General features: G+C 44.7%; 1 protein-coding gene across 2 annotated transcripts; it reads right to left on the reverse strand.

Moving 5' to 3' along the window:
- Nucleotides 1-2,501: 2,501 nt before the first annotated feature.
- Nucleotides 2,502-17,921, reverse strand: ZMAT3 (zinc finger matrin-type 3). 2 transcript variants are annotated; one of them, XM_053951792.1, is made up of 6 exons: nucleotides 17,901-17,921; nucleotides 12,368-12,693; nucleotides 10,947-11,066; nucleotides 9,078-9,244; nucleotides 8,866-8,966; nucleotides 2,502-7,894 (listed from the first exon to the last, which is right to left on the reverse strand). In XM_053951792.1, the coding sequence occupies exons 2-6, from the start codon at nucleotides 12,635-12,637 to the stop codon at nucleotides 7,683-7,685; spliced, it is 870 nt and encodes a 289-aa protein (XP_053807767.1). In that variant the 5' UTR covers nucleotides 12,638-12,693; nucleotides 17,901-17,921; the 3' UTR covers nucleotides 2,502-7,682. The 2 variants fall into 2 exon arrangements, with proteins under 2 accessions (XP_053807767.1, XP_053807766.1); XM_053951791.1 differs by lacking the exon at nucleotides 17,901-17,921 and adding an exon at nucleotides 16,386-16,424.

A 17,921-nucleotide genomic window follows, 5' to 3' on the forward strand; every position in this document is an offset into this window, starting at 1 on the left:
ACCACAGCCCTGCCTTGCACAGGAGCCTCAGAGCAAAAGGAGCTATTGTCATAAATGACATCTCAGCCCCCAAACTCTCCAGTCAGCTGCAATAAGAGATTCTTGGCATCATGATGCTCTTTCTACAAGCCTCTTAATTCTGAAGTATTCTTTCCAGACTCCCCAACATACCAGGTGTTAAGCCGTATGTCATCATCTCTTCTGGTGCACAGGGATTTGGAGATTTGACTTTCCTTTTTTTTCATACCTATGTTCCAACTTGTGTTTTTCACATTATTGGTCATGTTGCATTCAGTAAAGTATATAGTCTGCTTCTTCAGGTGCATACTGAATTCCTGCACAAAATTGCACAGACACACCAAATGCAGCCTATTTTATTTCTCATGCAACTCTTGTTCGTACACCTTGTTCTTTCACTCACAGTGTCTTTGTGCCATGGTACTGCGAAACAAGCATTAGATTAATACTTGTTTAAACATCTTCATATGTGCTGCAAACACCTGCCACATTCCCTATTCTCAGATAATACACTGTGGATAATCTTCCTATCTCTCTTTACCCTCATGTAATTCCAGTGACTTTACACAGCTCTGCTCCTGTTTCACTCAGGTGGAGAGGTGAAGGAAGCCCAGTGGAATAAGGCCAGTCGAGAGCACGTCATTCCCTGAAGGATAGGCCAATAAATCCTTGATATTATCTGCTACAGCAGTTTATTACTATTCAAAAAGAGAGAAGCATCCTTCACTCCAAATGCTTCAGGAGAACTAGAAGTATGAGTAAAGGGAATTTATGTGAAGGGGACATAAATGAATACAGAAGAGCCTCCAAAGCTGCACTTTGCAAACCTGCATCCTTTACAATCCTCCTAAAAGCTCTTGTTTTTCCACGTCTCCACTAAGGTTTAATGGAAGAAGCAATATTGGAAGATCTCTCTGTCAGAATTCATTATTTTTAAACCACACGCTACAGTCCTAATGCTTTATAAAGCCACTACATGAACAATGAAAATCCAACTATTATTAATCAAATTGGTTTTAAAATCCAGTCATTTTCATCGTCCTTGGAGGAGGGAGGCTGGATGAAGAGGAGGCAGGGACAGCAGTTTGGTATTCAAAAGTATTGAGTTCAGCCTTCCTTTTTAGCCATAGACTTTCTGGACAAATCATTTTTTTCCCCCAAGTTTTCTCAATTGTAAAATGTTACAGGACAACTATGTGAAATCCTTAGACGCCAAGGTAATTGTAGAAGCAGACAGAGGGCTATTTATGCTTTCAAATTACACACTTAGTCTATGATTTTCATCTTTTTTTTATAGCATTTTATATGCTGAGTAATTCAGCAAATGCCTGTGACTCTCAGTTAGGTTGCCCAGGTGTCACTATGGTTTTTGGCTGTTCCAAATTGCTATAGAATTGGTATAAAATACGACTACCACATGTAGGTACTAAAAAGGCAGTGCTTTATCAGAGAAACCTGATAATGGGGATGTGCTGCTTTGTAGGGGTTTGGTTTCCAGGATGACCAAACACAGCCTGGATGAACATAAACTGTGAAGGGATGGGGTGACATTTAACATTAAACTGCACTTACAAGTTTTTATGACTCTATTTACTATAAGTGAGAACACGTAAAGCCTCCAGCATTTCACTATTAGCACAGAAGTCCCCTAAGCACAGAGGCAGCTCTCATCCCAAATGGTAAATCAGGATAATTCCACCAGTGTCAGTGCTCTCTGCAAGAGCCCAATGCCTGGAATAAGAGAGGACAGGGGAGTGCAAGGACATGTCCCTGTTCACAGCTGCTTTTACACCCAGATCCGTGCCCCAACAGCAGTCACACCCCAAATGCCTTTGGTGTGCCCCCAGGGCACTGTCCTTGAGGTCTACAGCTCCCTGCACCAACGGCATGGCTGCAGCACCACAGAAGGGCTGTGCTTTGCTCTTACCTGAGTTGAACTCAAAAAACCCAGATTTTCTCTGCTTCCAAGGCTCCACTCAGAATGTCCTTTCGGCTTGGAAAGTCATTTATGCTGCACAAGTATATGCTCTTCTGGAGCCCTCAAGTAATGAAAGGGGGAAACAGTGCAGTGGTAAAAAAACGTGCAAATATAAGTATCAGGTTCAGCTTGTCCCCAGGTTTTCACAGTCAGAGTTGGAAGTCAGTCCATGGTTCAGCCTGGGGCTGTTGCAGAGTTTGTGCTGTCCACTCAAGGGGAAAGCACAGACAGAAGCAGAGCCTTTTATGTCCCTCCTGCCTCCCACCCTGCCACATGCTGAGCACTCCCAAACCCTCCTGAAGCCAAGACAGCTCTGAGCTGGCTTTCAGTAACAGCTGGAAGTACACTGACCCTCCTCCAGAGTAACAAATTCTACCTTGAATTACACTCCTTTATCAGTGTGTGAAAACATGTTCACGTAGTTGCACTCAGAGCTGGGCTAACTCAGTCATTCCCAGGCCAGCCATGAGCAGTAGCAATACCAAACATCAGGGCTGTGCAGTGGTAAGAGCAATATGGTTTATTATATAATGAAGAAGAAAAAAAATTAATTTTCATCAAGTATTCCCTCATGGGGGTCAGTACAATATAAAGGAAATAAGGAAAAATGTACAAAACAACCTGACAAGAAGGCTCTAGATGAAACATGTTCAAAGCACTTGCAAATGGTGTTGCTGGACAGATTCAGAAGGAAATTAAACCAAGTAATTTTTCCCCTGCCAAATACATACTGAAAAACTGATTCTATTTTCAAAAATTCAGTTCTGTCTTTACCTGCAGATGTTTCAGGTAAACCGATGCAATTTTAGCTGTGATACATTTTTTTAAAGGAGAGATTCCCAGAACTACTGTTTGACCACATTTATTTCAAAGTGGATTTTATTTTCCCTTCCAACTTTATGCAGTTGGTAAGCCCAGCTCAAAATAAAAGAAGCTTAGCCACTAACTTCAAACAAACCAGGTCCGTATTTCTCCATTTTCCGTTATCCTTTGGCAACCATGGCATTTGTTTTTCCATAATCAGCAACAGATCTCCATTTCATCCAGAGCATCCTTGTATATGTGGTTGCAAAATAAAAAAAAAAAAAAAAAAAAAAATCACAAAACAAAAAACACATATAAAACATCAGCAGTGAGAAATTCCTGAAGGTTTTCAAGCCTTGCTCCTAACTCAACTAAAGTCAAGGTACTTCAAACTACTTTAGCTGGAGCAAGACCAAATCCTTACAGAACCAGATAAATGGTCCTCAAAAAGCAAAACCATAAGAGTGTTGTAATCCAAATGGAGGAGTAAAAGACAAACTTAGCAATGCACCTTGCCTGGCCCCAGCCGACACAATATCTTTGCCTTGGGTATTTCATTTCCTCCTGACCCAGGCAAGATTCCCATTGGTTACAGTGAGAGCATCACTTAAGTAATGTAGCAAAGGGACATCAAGCATTAGGAAGCTAAAATATGAATCCATGCTTATGGCAATAGCTTTCCCTTCTAATGCCCTATAATGGGCATCTAGGAAAGGAAATAAGCAGCTTTACAGAAAAAAAATCTGCGTTTTGTTACACTGATGACCATCCTAAGCAACTCCACAGAAGTTTTCAGGGTTCCTTTCAATGTGCATGAAGAAAGCAAAAAGTCAAAAACAGACCAACATTATGCAAAATTATAACAGATTTACTCATTAGTGCAGAATGCAAAACAGAAGTTAATGCTTAATACAAACAAAACAGTATCACTTTCATACTCCTCACAAATTCATGGATTCCACATGGTTTACTTCCTTGCCTTAAAAGAAATGAATGTTTAAATGAAGCATGAACTTTGTGTCTCTAAAAATAACATCCCGAGTTAGCAAAGGAATAATTTGAGGAAAAAGAAATTGGAAATTGACATTTAATAACAAGTTGCAAGGAAATCCCCATTTTGTTTAGCATGAAAAGAAACAAAGATCCATGGGCCAGATTTGGTTTGGGGGGTTTGAGGTGGGTTTTGCTGTTTGGGATGGATTGGGTATTTTGCATCAAGGGAAAGAAAACAAAAGCTATGTGGGAGGAAAAAACATTTTCACAAATATAATAAATAATTGTTCTGATCCAAAAGCAAAGTGCGATGTACAATTTTTTCCACTTAAAAACAACCTACAGCATAATGCCTTAAATATTAACAAATCAATTAGTGGTCAGCAGAGTAAAATAAATATGAACATATTGATTTACATTTTGTTTCTAGCAGCAAAGGTCATTAACCTACTGGCCAATGTAACAGCTTCACAGAAGTCCTGTTTCTTAGGTTTGGTACTTGGTTTAACATGAGAAAAAGATTAATTGGGTCTGGAAAATGGCACTTCAGCTGTGCAGTGTTCTCCCCAGCCCACCTACGTCAAAAGGGTTTGCCCAGAACGTGTTTTCAGTATTTTTTGAACAGTGGTTTGGAGAACACCTTTCACAAAAAGAAATAAAATCAGGATCTACTCAGTGTCTAATGTTGACAAGTATGAGATTGGAATGTCCTAAACCCTAAGGATAATGGGGAGATTGGGTGTTTTCTCTTTGCAGTCAGCAGCTTCCTATGCTGAAAGGGGAGTGGGAAGATCACAAGCCATTAAGCAATGCTGAAGGGGGAGAGGAAAGCTTTGGTAGCTTGCAGGAAGGGCCACAACAGAGCACTGGGGCAAGTGAGTCTCAGCTGCTTCTCCCAGCAAGACATCTTTCCTTCCATGGAGGAAATCTGTCCTACCTCGTCACTCGAGTCCCACTGCCTGCTGTACACCTGCTCTACAAGCCACCACTCTGAAATCACCAGGATGATCACATTCACTTGTACTCCCTTGAACAGAACAAAGCAGGTTGAGGCTTCTCTGCTCAGGGCAGACTGAAGCCACTACTCCAAACCAGACTCAGCCCTAAGCAGAGAGGAGCCTGCAAGAACAGCCCCCTGCACATCCCTCACACACCCTCCCAAAAGCACCAGCACACAGCTGGGTTGTGGCACATCTGCAGAGCTGGAGCAAACCAGGTTTTGACACCTCCAGCAGCCACTGGAAATGCCAAATGAGGAGCAGATGGCTGGGCTGGGAGTAGGAGCAGTAACCAAAGCTAAGTGGTGAACAGCTGATTTTTGGGACATGTGAAAGCAAGCAAAAATGCCTCCTCATCCCTAGCAATAAGCCAGACAGCCAGCCAGACAGCAGCAGTACCTACAGCTCCTCCAGCTCATATTTCACAAAGGGTTGTTTTTCTGCTACTAATTGCAGCCTGTAGGAAATGTCATGCTTTAATTTACAGCCAGAGGGGTGTTTAACCATAATGAAGGGATCACTGTGCTGAAGCACATTGTGGTAAGGCTCATCTAACTCCCTCTGTCCCTCTGGACAGTGGTGTCAGACTGGCAAACCTAAGGACAGGACACAAAGAGAAAACCAGAGCCCTTCTATGGGCTCTAATACAATGAGGGGGAAAGGCTGATGAGAGATTCTGGAAAGGCAAATGTTCTTCAAGGCTACACAGAGGGTGAGGCAGGGGCAGGAAAGCACAGAAGAAACAGACTTACAAAGCTGTCAGAACTGTTCAGTGAGTGCTCTACAACCTGGGCACCTGTTCTACTTTCTCATGTGCTCCAGGACACAAACCCCATTTAACTGAGTTTTGCACAAAGGAGGGGAAGGAATCCCATTCATGAGGACACGTATTCCTCTGCCTCTATCTGCAGGGCAAGGATCAGCACAGAATGATCTAGGGAGTTGTTTTCAACTACTTTGCAAGCACCCACCTTGCCTGGATTCAGGAAGGCTGCATTCAGCTTGTATGGCTCCCTGATGCTCACTCAGGGAGCTGAAGAAAACCATAGTCAATTTCTGAGGAGCAGCCAAGTGCAACAAACCTTTTGAAGGTGGAGTGGGAAGATGAATAAAGACTATCTGGATTTCTTTTGTTACTCATTCTTCATTTTTTAAGGCAAGCAGAAAGTCCTTCTGGAATGCAAGGGGCAGGATCAGAATGGCAATAAAAGGAGGCGGGGGAGCTACCTTCAACACTATGCACTAGGTACAATTCATCCCTGCTAAAATCCTGCTGAAACTAATGGAGCTGCATCTAATTCCAGCTGCCTGAAGAGGGGTGAGAGATGAGCCATGGTGCTTCCTGGACCCTCTCTCTGCACCTGCCACTGAAGTCAGTGAAGCTACACCAGTGCACAGTTCCAGCAGCACAGTGGGGGATCAGGTCCAACAAAAGCCACCTACGTGCTGCACTTGCCACTGGAGACCATCTTTTAATGACACTGTGAACTGGATTCCAATCACAGCTCCTCACATCTACCCAAACAAGCAGAAGAATAATTGACAGTCCTACTTCTGCTCTTTTTCCACTTCCTACTTTTGCTAATGAATATCAAAACAAACACACAGACCTTTTGAGTTTGTCTACAATTCAAAAGTTGCTTAACAAGTTTCTTGAATACTTCCATGAGGTCAAAAAGCTGTTACTCAAACAATCATCACCCTGACATTTAAATCCTACATAACTTTGGATTTTTGATGGTCCCTAGAACAGTCAAGTATACATCAAGGAATGGAAATAAAACCTATCCTGAGATGGAAAAAGAAAGAGGGGGGAAAGTCAACCAATATTGGTAGCTCTAGTTCAAAGCTAGAAGTTTCATCTTTGCTCTATAAACACCCATTAGGCTTTGCCCAGGGAATAGCATGGAAGTGGGACACACCAATATCTGTTACCCAGAGTCCAGGTAGCCTTGCTCTTCCAGAGCAAAGATTGCAGGCCAGAGACCAACTCCTGCTCTCTTCTACATCAATGTGCAAAGAAATCACAGCTGACAGCTCCTCCCATCTATTCTCAACCTGACTCAGTCTAAGGCAGAATCAGAGCACAGCACATCTCACCTGAGCAGGTTTGCTTTCCAGTTCACTTCATTAAGCCACTGAGATCCCCAGAGATTCTCTTCAGGGAGATGAGCTACACCCATGGTATATTAAGGTGTCCAGGCAACAATATCAAGAGTAGAAGAGTATTTCTGAATGGGGCTAATCAGCTGAAATCCATGTCAGATGTTCAGAATGGAATCTGCATCACAGAGGAAGCAGTAAGAGGCAAGATCCTCCAAGGAGAAGAGGTATGCACAGCCTTTCTACAAGGATGTGGAAAGAACCTACTCTGGACTGAAATGGGGGCCAGAAGCAGCAAAGTGTGGACAAATACACCACCTAATTCACACATTCACAGGCCCTACTCCTTCCCCTTTTACAAGCTGCCCAGAGATTCAGTCTGCTGTAGAGAAGCATTCTGGAGCACTGCTCTGTGGTGTGCCAAGAGGGGAGCGGGCTTTGCACACAGTCCACCCATGTGGTAGGACCACAGAAGTTTCCAGCACTTCTTGGGCTTTGCATATTCATGCAGAAGGCTGGGGAGAAGACACAGTTCCTCCCCGCCACTCAACACAATGAAGAGCCTTAGATAATTAGCAAACAAACACCAAAAACACTTCATGTCCTGCACAGCGTCATCCTGCCGACTATGATAGAAAAAAAATCTAACCATACCAGTAAGTTTGCAGGTGTTACATGTACAGCTCGAGAGCATACTCCTACCCAATGGAGCACAAAGCAGGGCATGTGGCAAACAGCAGGCGAGAGACAAGCTGCTCTAGTTGCAAACTACTGCCGAGGGTGGCGCGTCATTGGACGTAGCCCAGGTTCTCCATCTCGTTCCTGTACCGCTGCTCGGACACTTTGCTCTTGTGCTGTTTGCTCTCCAGGTGCTGCCTGAACTCCAGCTCCTCGCTGGCGCCCGCGTTGCACATGGAGCAGTAGAACTGGCCGCTGGGCGTCACGCACATGGCCAGGTCACGGGGGATCCTCTGGCGCGAGCGGGGGTTGAAGTAGGGACCTGGGGAGCCAACAGAAAAGCCTGGTTTGCCTGCGAGAAATCAAAGCTTGAGGCAGCTCAGTGACAGTGCCTAAGTCCAATCAATGACTGAAATGCAGACAAAGATTTGCTTCTTTAACAGATTAGAGTCAAGCCTTATTTTCCCCACAACTGCTCGGCTGATTTCCAGGTTTACAGAGGTGCAGCACACAGGACAGCACTTGGAATTTTATGAAGTAGTGTTATTGAAAATCAGGATTCTAATAATTAATTCATCAATTCTTTTTTTTTCTTAACCATCTAATTGCAGAAGTGGAACAGTCTTTTGATTATAATAAGCTGCCTCAGTTTAAAACTCACAAAATTATATTTAATAGAACTTTAAAAGATTTATCTTTTTCACATGACAGTGATTAGAATGACATGATTAAACCAATCTTCACCAGGAATCAGAGTTTCAGCTAATGTGTGCTTGTAAAACAACTTATAATGAAAAAGAGAAATAGATGCCTGGCTGGAGACTGTAATACACTCTTTAAATCATAGTAAAGAGGCAAAGTTAGTATCTAACACCTGAGGAAGGACTCTATGCTAGGAACAGATGGTCTTAGAGGGAGGCTAACATGCTTTCTCATTCTGGTCATGGGAGTGCAAGTACAGGTTGATGTGCCACAGTAGGAGTCAAAGCACCTGGCCACCTGCCAAGAAAATAAAGCAGGAAAACTGTCACCACTTAGAGCAGCCTTAGAGACAAGCAGATGGTAAATTAAGTTACAAACTGAGAAAAAGAACTAACAAGCAGGCTGACAAAACAAAGCAACTTTAGCATCTGGGAAAAGAAAACCAAGCAAATATGAAGGATCAGCAGAGCTTGGACCAGCTCCTTTCACAACCTGACTCTGCTAAAACAGACCTCAGAAACAGAAGAAAAACAAGTCTATTTATTATTAATTACTATTCCAACTACAGAATAGATGCAAGCTCCAAGTTACCTGTGTTGTTCTGAACCGCATACGTATTTCTTCTGTTCTGCATCATCTTATATTCACTCCCTTCTTTCCTTGCCCTTCGTTTGCCTAGTTCTGAGGCATCCCTGCAGATTAAACAAATATGAACAGCTGCAATTCAGAGTCTTCTGACAAAAGGAATGCCAGAGACACTGCCACACGCTTTCAGCCTGAGCATGAGGTTGAACAATACCTACGAGAATGAGTTATTCTGTGCCTCTGCAAGACGCAGCCGCTTGGCGTGATTTTTCCCTTGGTAGTGAGCCTGTGCCACAGCCGGAGAACTAAATGAGGCATCACAAAGCTTGCAGTAATCATTCTCTGTAGCCAAGATCACTCGGCCACCTGGTTTACTGGATCCCATCTAGCAGCAAAGGGAGAGACAGCATGTGAAACACAAGAAGGTTAAATCGCTGAAATATTTCAGTCACAGAGACTGAGAGCACTGCCGTCCTCATCAGACAGTGGGAGAGCTGGAATTAAAGCCCATGGATTAGGACACTCTCAAGTTGTCCCAAAGTGTTCTTACAAGAAATTCATTGTTCCTGCCTTGCCTCCAGGAGAGCCTGCAAATTCCTGGCCTGAGGTGGAGAGAAAAGCAATCTGAACAAATAGCTCTGCAACAGCCACAGAGGCTTGTTTACATCACAGCAATGATTTAACTCCTAACTGCTGGGAGCTGATGAGCAGTGACTTTCACTCTCAGGAACACCCACTGAAAGGCAGAGGTGCTTCTCTCTCCTATTTACAGTCCACCTAATCTCTCCACAGCACCCTGTCTTTACACAGCTCCGTGACCACAGCAAGAAGAAAAAAAAAAAAGCCAGTAGCAAAGCTGCCAAACCTCTGATCCTTAACCTTTAGGTGGGAGAACACCTGGATCCAAACTTCAAAGGAAGGATCCAGTCTCACATGAGTAGCTCCTGCTATATAAAGGACACCTTCATGTGTCTGTGGAGTCAGACCACATACAGTGATCCAGGCAGGAACCATGCCTCCTCAGCACGTAACATCCAGGGAAAAGTGTTTTGTAAACAGTGCAGCAGCAGTGATTCATGCAGCCATGTCACTGCAGCACTTGACAACATTCTTTCACATCTCCTTTGATACTGCTCAAACTTAGAGACACACAATTCTGACTTCTAGCTTACAATGTGAACCCTCACATGGCCCCAGAGGTATTTTTATTGCCATTTCTTCCATTAAAAAACACACCACCAGATATCCTGGCAGGTACAACAGCCACATCCCCGTGCCCCAGGCAGGGCCCTACCCCATCCCAGTTCACATCTGTGAGCTGCAATGCCAATTTACACGGGGCCAAATCTCCTTCTGGCCAGGAACAGTCTGCCACTCTGCAAATGCTCTCTGCTTCCCTACAGGCAACACAGGCTTATGTTGTAGAGACTGACAGGTACAGCTTCAATCCCCATGGCCCAGCTGTGCTTCCCTCGCAGTCACAGGCAAAAGCCAGGTTAGCTGTCATATCTCATGACAAACCCAAGGGATAAATTCTAGAAGGAGACAGCAAAAACCATCTATTTTTTCCTCTAATGTGCCCAAAACAGAATTAATCTGGATCACTGAGGGAACAATCCATTCACTCTGCACACAGGAATGAGCATTTCAAAAGGAGCAACAAAAGAGGAATTAGCTAACAGCCCGGGGCAATGGGTGTAGGAGCACCAAAGCACTTTTTCCCTCACACAACAGAGAGATGATTGTGCAGAGAGCATGCCACACCCTCACATCCAAATCCAATTCCAGCAATGCTGTTCTATACCTGCCCTTACACAGCTATCATCAGCAGCACATGGGACTTACCTAGGAATCAAAGTATTTGCCAGGCAGAAATAGAACATTTGAAGTCCAGCATTGTGCTGCAAGGGCAGATCAATATCTGCATCTTCAAAAGAAAGCAAACAGCTCACAACAGGCCATTTCCACCATCACAAGGAAAATTCTTTCCCAACTCCTGTGGTAATCCTCAAAGCCTGAGATCTGGTTATCCTTACTGGGGTTAGGTGACAAGCAAGCATGATCTCAGTCCCCTTCCCATGCCTTACCTGAGTTGGAAGAGAGACAACCTGAGGTGGGGCAGGCTCAACAGAATTACTCATCCTGGCAGGTGCCGGACAGCTGTTGGCAGCATAGTAATTCCGGAGTTTCTTACTGTGGTTTTTACCCTGCAAAGATAAGCCAGATTAATCACTGACCTAACAATAGTATCTTACTCTGAAAGACAAAGGATCCAGAGACTGAAATGAGAAAATGCCCATGAAGGTGACAGCTCAGGTAAGGGAGCTGTCACCCAGCTCTGAATTTAAGAGATGCAGGCATTCCTCCCTTTCTCCAAAATGCTCAACACCTAGAATGACTGGGCCCCATCTTCAGCTTATTTTCTCAACAAGCTTACAATTAGTTTTTTAGTCTGTTTCCATTTCACTTAAAAACCAGTATTTTGTGTTTTAAGACTTATCAACTGCTTTGCACAGTTTTTTTATAAGCCTGAACACACAACACAGATTTCATGAGACTGCAAGCTTCAGTTAAAACAAGAGACTGAACTTAAAACACATTTCATATTTTATTTTCTCCTGGAAAACATATACCGTAGATGTTTTTGGTGTTCTGAAAACCTGATAGAATAACACGAGACTATGTATATGCATATTGTGGATGCATAGTAAGACAAATGCAAGTTATGTAAAAATTCACGTCTGTCCCCTCATGGCAGAAATTCTGCAGAAATAAGATGTTAAAAGTGTAACACCAATCCAACCTACCCCTTCACTAGCAGCATACCACTTTTTCAGGGCCAACAGCAAATCTGAAATCTGGGTCTGGTGTCCTGAGGTTATGGACAACCACCCTTTTGAATTCACCAGTGGAGAAAGCCACTATCTCCAATACTCATGCAAACACAGCACTAGGTAGAAAGGCAGCAGCCCCTTTCCTAATGGCACACCTGGATCCAGCAGAAAACACCTGTCCAGGCCTCACAAAATCGTGCCTGGAATAGGAAGGTCAATTTTACTAAACTAGTGTAGATGTCAAATACAGGTTGCATAAAACAACAAAAAAATCACAAGTGCCTGCTTTTTCACCCATGCCACCTTGACACCACTTCTCTGACCCTATGGACAGTGTTTTTGCAAAAAGCTCCAGTAACAACACCTTAAAAGAAAGCACTGCAGCATGTCTGGACAACCAGCAAATCCAAGCAAGTTGAAGATATGTCTACAGAGCAGTTCCAGTCCATGAGGTGGTGCAAAGAAAGCTCCAGATGAGCAACTTGAATGCTGCTGCTGGTGTGCAGCACTCAAAACCCCCTCGAGAAGCTGAGTTAGTCCTCCTGCATTAGCCCACACTTCCCTCTGTGCTACCACAGCAACGCTGCTGGCAGTGCTCGTGCTGGCACAGGAATGTCTCCACAAGCTGCAGATGCAGCAGCCCCAAAAGCTGAGCCTCCTGCTGCTCTTCTTACCTGGTAATGAGCCTGGGCTTGCTGGGCCGAATTCAGAGTGACATTGCAAAGCTTACAGCACAGGGGCTTACATAGTTCCTCCAGCATAGGGTCCTGCTCCACCACCTTGGCAAGTTCCTCTTCCTGTGTGTGATGAAAGGAAGGCCCCAGTCCGAGAGACTTTGGTGGGGACAGTGGTGAGCTGGCTCTTGGCCTTGTAGCCACTGACATAGGAAGGGATGAAGGCTTCTCAGGATGAGGAAGAAGTTCTGCTTGCTGTAGAAGAATCATTGGCCAGGAAGACTATGGGCATGCTAATGCTGAAGGAGGAGGAGTCTTCTTCAGATCTAGACCAGAAGGACACAAATGCTGAAATAAGCAACAAGAACAGGAACATCAAGGATGCAGGGGCAATCCCTGTAACTCCACTGCCTCTGCTTCATGCCTTTTCAAAATGCCAAGCAGGATAAAGTCGGTTTGCAACACTTTACCGCCCACGGGAACAGCAGCATCCCAGACAACCAGGGCCACATTACAAGATACTTATATAAGAAGTGGGTCCCCTGGCACCCTCCTGGCAGGTGAAGATTCCTGACACCCACAGCACCTGACAACAGCACACTCTCCCCACTGCTCCATGCCCACGAGAAGTGGGGGCATACACCAAGCACAGCACACAGAGCTGTGTCACTGGGGGGATACAGCCACTTTCCACATCCTCCTTTGGAAGCCCAAGGACAAGCTCACTCTCCAAGACCTAAACAAATATTACAGCAGACTACTGCAATGAATATTTACAAAGAATCCAAATACTTCAAAGCAGATTTATTGTATATAGGTAGGTGCAAAATAAACATAAACACATCTATCCCTCAAATACTCACAAAGACTTTCCTGAGGAAAAGATTTTCTCCAGTAAGACAACAAAAGAGAAAGAGTGGGAATGAGCTGGAACACACCTTGTTGTACAGTCAGCTCCCAAGGGCTCTCTCCCATGGTCTTCTTGAACGACCTTGAGCTATTTTTCACATTTACATTACTAACTACAATCAATGCAACATTTAGAGCTACATCTTCTTCTGCAAAACGGAGAACTTATCTCATATTAACCTTTATTCAATTATTTCTCAGTTAATTCAAGTTATTAGAACTAGCTCCACATTTCCAACAAGAGGTTCTGAGAGATTTATTTAATTAAAGTTTATAAATCACATCTACAGCCCAGATGAACATCCCTAGAATAATACAGAGCAGTGACATTATGAATTAAGGCATAGCTACTTTTGTTCATGTCTTATTAGCTTCTTATCATAACAAATCCTGTTCAGTGCCACACTGGGATCAAGAGAAGCATTATCTTGGCCTTTGCAGATCATTCCCAGCTAGGGCTGCATTGGCACCAACTATGTTTATGCTCTGGGCTTTCTTCATTTGTTTAAGCAAATAAAGAGACACATCTGCATTTTAAAGCAACATTTGTGTTAAATTAGGGAAAATTATATGAAATGCCACCAAGGAATTTTGTTCCTGAGTCGCTTTTGAAAATAGGGACTTCAAAGGCATTTAGGAACCTGAAGAAGCAGATAGCATTTATCTGGGATAACTTCCGGGATTTTCAATCTGCTAAAATTAGCTGAAGATAAATACCTTCCACACTCAAGCTATGGAAAATCCCAGTTGAAGCCTGCAATTTTAGGTACTGTATTATCTTTGGATCTCTCTTCCCAGAGAGATCTATGTTCTCTTAGGAAAAATAAAACATAATTTAAATGAATGAATGGGACTAAAGCATTCAAGTGACCAAACCATTTCTGAAATGTTTCTCTCAAACCTAAACTTACTCTAATACGAGACTGGAGGCAGTTCACTAATTACTAATATTAAAGGTAAGGAAAAAATGTAAATTATTAAAAAAAAAAAAAAGATAGTATGCACTGGCTTGGGGACAATGTTTTAAGGCAGTAACAGAGCCACCATGAGTTTTCATGTTTATATTTTCCTCCACCACCAAGGCTCTGCAAAATTTCAGAGCTGGAATCCACCACAAAGAAGGAAGATATACAGGAATGGTGCTGCAAATCATCCATCAGCAGTGTAAATTCTTTAGTGTTACCTAACCCCTTTCCTATTTTCAGCACACATGACCCTGGTTAAACAGAACAGAAGACAACTTTTTTATCTTTATTTTCCTCAACTAGTACTCTGTAGACAGTCTAATTAATTTCTGTGGAACTACAGATGGAACAGGTTCATATTCATGTTGGTTAAATACATCATAACACAGGTCTATCACAGCAGTTTAAATCAACTATGCAAGCAGGTAAGCATTCCAGCTAATTTCAGAGTTTTATTACACGAGTATAATGGGCCTCTTACCTTAAAATGAGAGTAAATTATAGCCAAATACTTTGTAGAGCAACATAAAGAGATGCACAGTAAATAGCAATTGAGATTCACCTGCTTAATTTTGCATGAGCATTTGTTGCATTGCGTTTTCTTGCAATTGTCACAAAGGGGATTTGTCATATACAAGAGGGAACAGTGCTTACAGGAGCTATATCTACGGGGGAAAAGGTATAATGTAATATTCTTAGTAAATCTTTAACTGTAAGGTCATTTACTGTTTCTTAAAGTAAGCAGTTGTCTGAAGATAAAATTAAGGCTGCATGAGCAATTTCCATAATAAGACTTCTTGGTTTGGCTTATGCAATGTATGTTTTCCTCTGACAGTGATCTTTAACCACTGAAATTGCTCAAGTTATGTTCATTTCTTTCTCACTGGTACTATTTATAAGAAAAAAAAATCAGCTTATTTCCAGGTTCCTTTAATCCTCCACTGCTGGTTGTTACAGCTACCCTGCCCAGGAGAAGGAAAAAGAACATTTTTAACTGCTCCTTTCCCTTCACAAGAGAAGCTGTAAAATTTTACTCTAGGACACAGCAGAGGCACCTCCATCACCAGGGACCCCAACCAGCACAGCCCAAGGCAGGGTAAGGACCCGCAGCTCTCCAGGGTGAGCTGAAGGAGCCATTCTGCCCCAGGACAGCACCTCTCAGAGCTCAGCCATGCCAGGATACACTTCCACCCCATGCCAGTTGTCCTTGAGTGGATGGAAGGGGGACAGGTGCAGAGCCCTTCTCCCTCCTTTCACTGGGGCATCGCAAGGGCTGCGCTGAAGGAGGAGACCCAGCCTCCACGAGTGCCACAGCCTGGTAATGCCCACCCACAGGGGAGCAACCTCCCCGGCTGGCCACAGCACAGAGCTGGGAAGGAGCTGGTCTGGCCTCAAATCTAAAGAGTGGGGAAGGCATGGCCTGACTTTCCTTGGTGAAAAGAACAAACCACAGTGGGAAATCTATGTGTTCCCACCAGAACTGGTTTTTTAAATGCAGCTGAGGCAACCAACAACAGAGATGAAAGCTGTAGAAATGGTGAACAAGCTGTGAGTTTCACTGCTCTATCTTCGAGACAGGAAGCATTTCTTCTCAAGTTCACTCGTCTATCAATACATGGACATGTCTTAATGTAATTGTGCCAGAAAGTTTCCTTTGGCCACAGACTGGGCCTACACCCTTCCCCCTGAAAGGCAGGTTGTTTTATAACGCTGCAGGGATTGAAGGCAGCACCAAACAAACACACAGCATGCATAGCTCTACCTTAAGGTGCACTGACCCTCCGCTGATGAGGATACACATTTAGCAACTCAGAACCATCCCTTACGTCAACGGGGCTATCAGAAACCAGGGTGTAAATCCCGACTCCCCGCAGGCATTCCTGCAAAGCTGCTTGCCTCGCAGTCTGGGGGCCGGAGAGCAATTAAAAAATACCAGCCCTGCAACATTACTGCCTGGGAACCACCGCAACCTCACGGCACCGCCGCACCATTCCGGGAAGGCACAGACCACAGCCGACAGGCAGGGACAGGCATCCGCATCCCCCGGGCGGCTCGGAACGCGGCGGCAGCGGCACCGGGGAGAGATCCCCCGGCACCGCCCCGACCCCAGCCCTGCCAGACCCCCGCGCACACCCGGCACCTACCGCGGACCCGGGGGAGCAGGGCCGGGCCCGGGCTCGGGCTCGGGCTCGCACTCAGCTGCGGGAAGTGACGGCGGCGGGGGCGGGACGGGGCTGCGCCCGCCGCGCCGGGCTGGGGCGGGGCCGCCGCCGCTCCGAGCAGCCCCGCGCCAACGCGCTCCTGGGCATCGCGGGGGAAACAGCCTCCAGCAGTTGCTTCAAACGCGCTTCACTCCTGACCCGTGGTTCTGCACAAGTCTTTTTTATTATTTTTTTCTTTTTTAATATAATTATCTTTTTTTGTTGTTGTTTTACAGCAGACGTTACAATGAACCTGATTTGCATATATAAACATCTTCTTATTCATGCTGCTCGTAGCCAAAATGAGTAATGATTTCCCCTCGAGCCACCAAGGCCTCACCCGTGTGGCTGGGCCACCCTGTTTCAAAGCATATGGAGTTTCTGTTGATTTTTCTCCCCTTTTGTTGGAATAGGAAAGTGCTGAGAAGTCACTACAGGCTGAAACCAACACCCAGATTTTACAGTAGCCGTCAACCAACCCACTTGGCAATCCATTGGTTTGACACGCTGATTGTTACTAATTTTTGTTAGATCTTTTAAAAAAAATCCATTTAGCAGATTCATAGAATCATAGAACAGTTTGGGTTGGAAGGCCCCTTAAAAACCATCTCATTCCAACCCCCTTGCCATGGACAAGGACACCTTCCACTAGCCCACGTTGAACCCAACCTTGGAACAATTCCAGAGATGGAGCAGCAACAGCTTCTCTGGGCAACCTGTGCCAGGGCCTCACCACCCTCATGGTCAAAAATTTCTTCCTAATATCTGATCTAAGTCTGCCCTCTGTCAGTTTAAAGCCGTCCTCCCCTGTCCTATCACTACATGCCCTTGTCAAAAGCCCCTCTCTGGCTCTCTTGCAGGCTCCCTTTGGGAAGGATGCTGCAGGTCGGAATCAGGAGCCGTGGTGATGTGGAGCCGAAGCAGCAAAGGGGCAGCTTGCCAGCAGGAATGCTCCCGGAGCCCGCTCTGCCCTGGGTTTGCTGGGTGTGTTCTGCCATGCCCTGCATGGCTCCCACCTACTGCAGTGCCGCCTGCAGCATCTCAGTCTGGCCACGGCTGTGAATATGGTCCCATGCTAGACCCTGGTGCTTGGAGAACTACTCCAAGTAAGAGAATTCACCGACACCCTCACCATGTTCACACCTGGCTCCAAAACTTGCTTATGCCATCTCCGTTGTTGAAAGGATAAATATCCCTTGACAATAAGAGTGATTTGCCAAAACGCCTTAACAATTAATAACAATAACCGTGTTCCTCCTCCCTATCATCACCTCAGTGCTACCCTCACTTGTTGCGTCTTGTTGGCTCTCACCAAGGTACCCCAGCCCGGCGTTCTCATTTCACACCCTGAAAACCCACACCCACTTGGGAGTGCGTATTTACGATGCTATTTCTCTTCGACTTCTAATTTGTACGGGCATTCGCTTGGCGGGCCAACAAAACACCGGACTCACGTACAGCGACCGGATGCCAGCGGCA

Source organism: Vidua chalybeata, chromosome 10 (assembly GCF_026979565.1).
Source record: "Vidua chalybeata isolate OUT-0048 chromosome 10, bVidCha1 merged haplotype, whole genome shotgun sequence".
In the NCBI taxonomy this organism is placed as follows: Eukaryota; Metazoa; Chordata; class Aves; order Passeriformes; family Viduidae; genus Vidua; species Vidua chalybeata.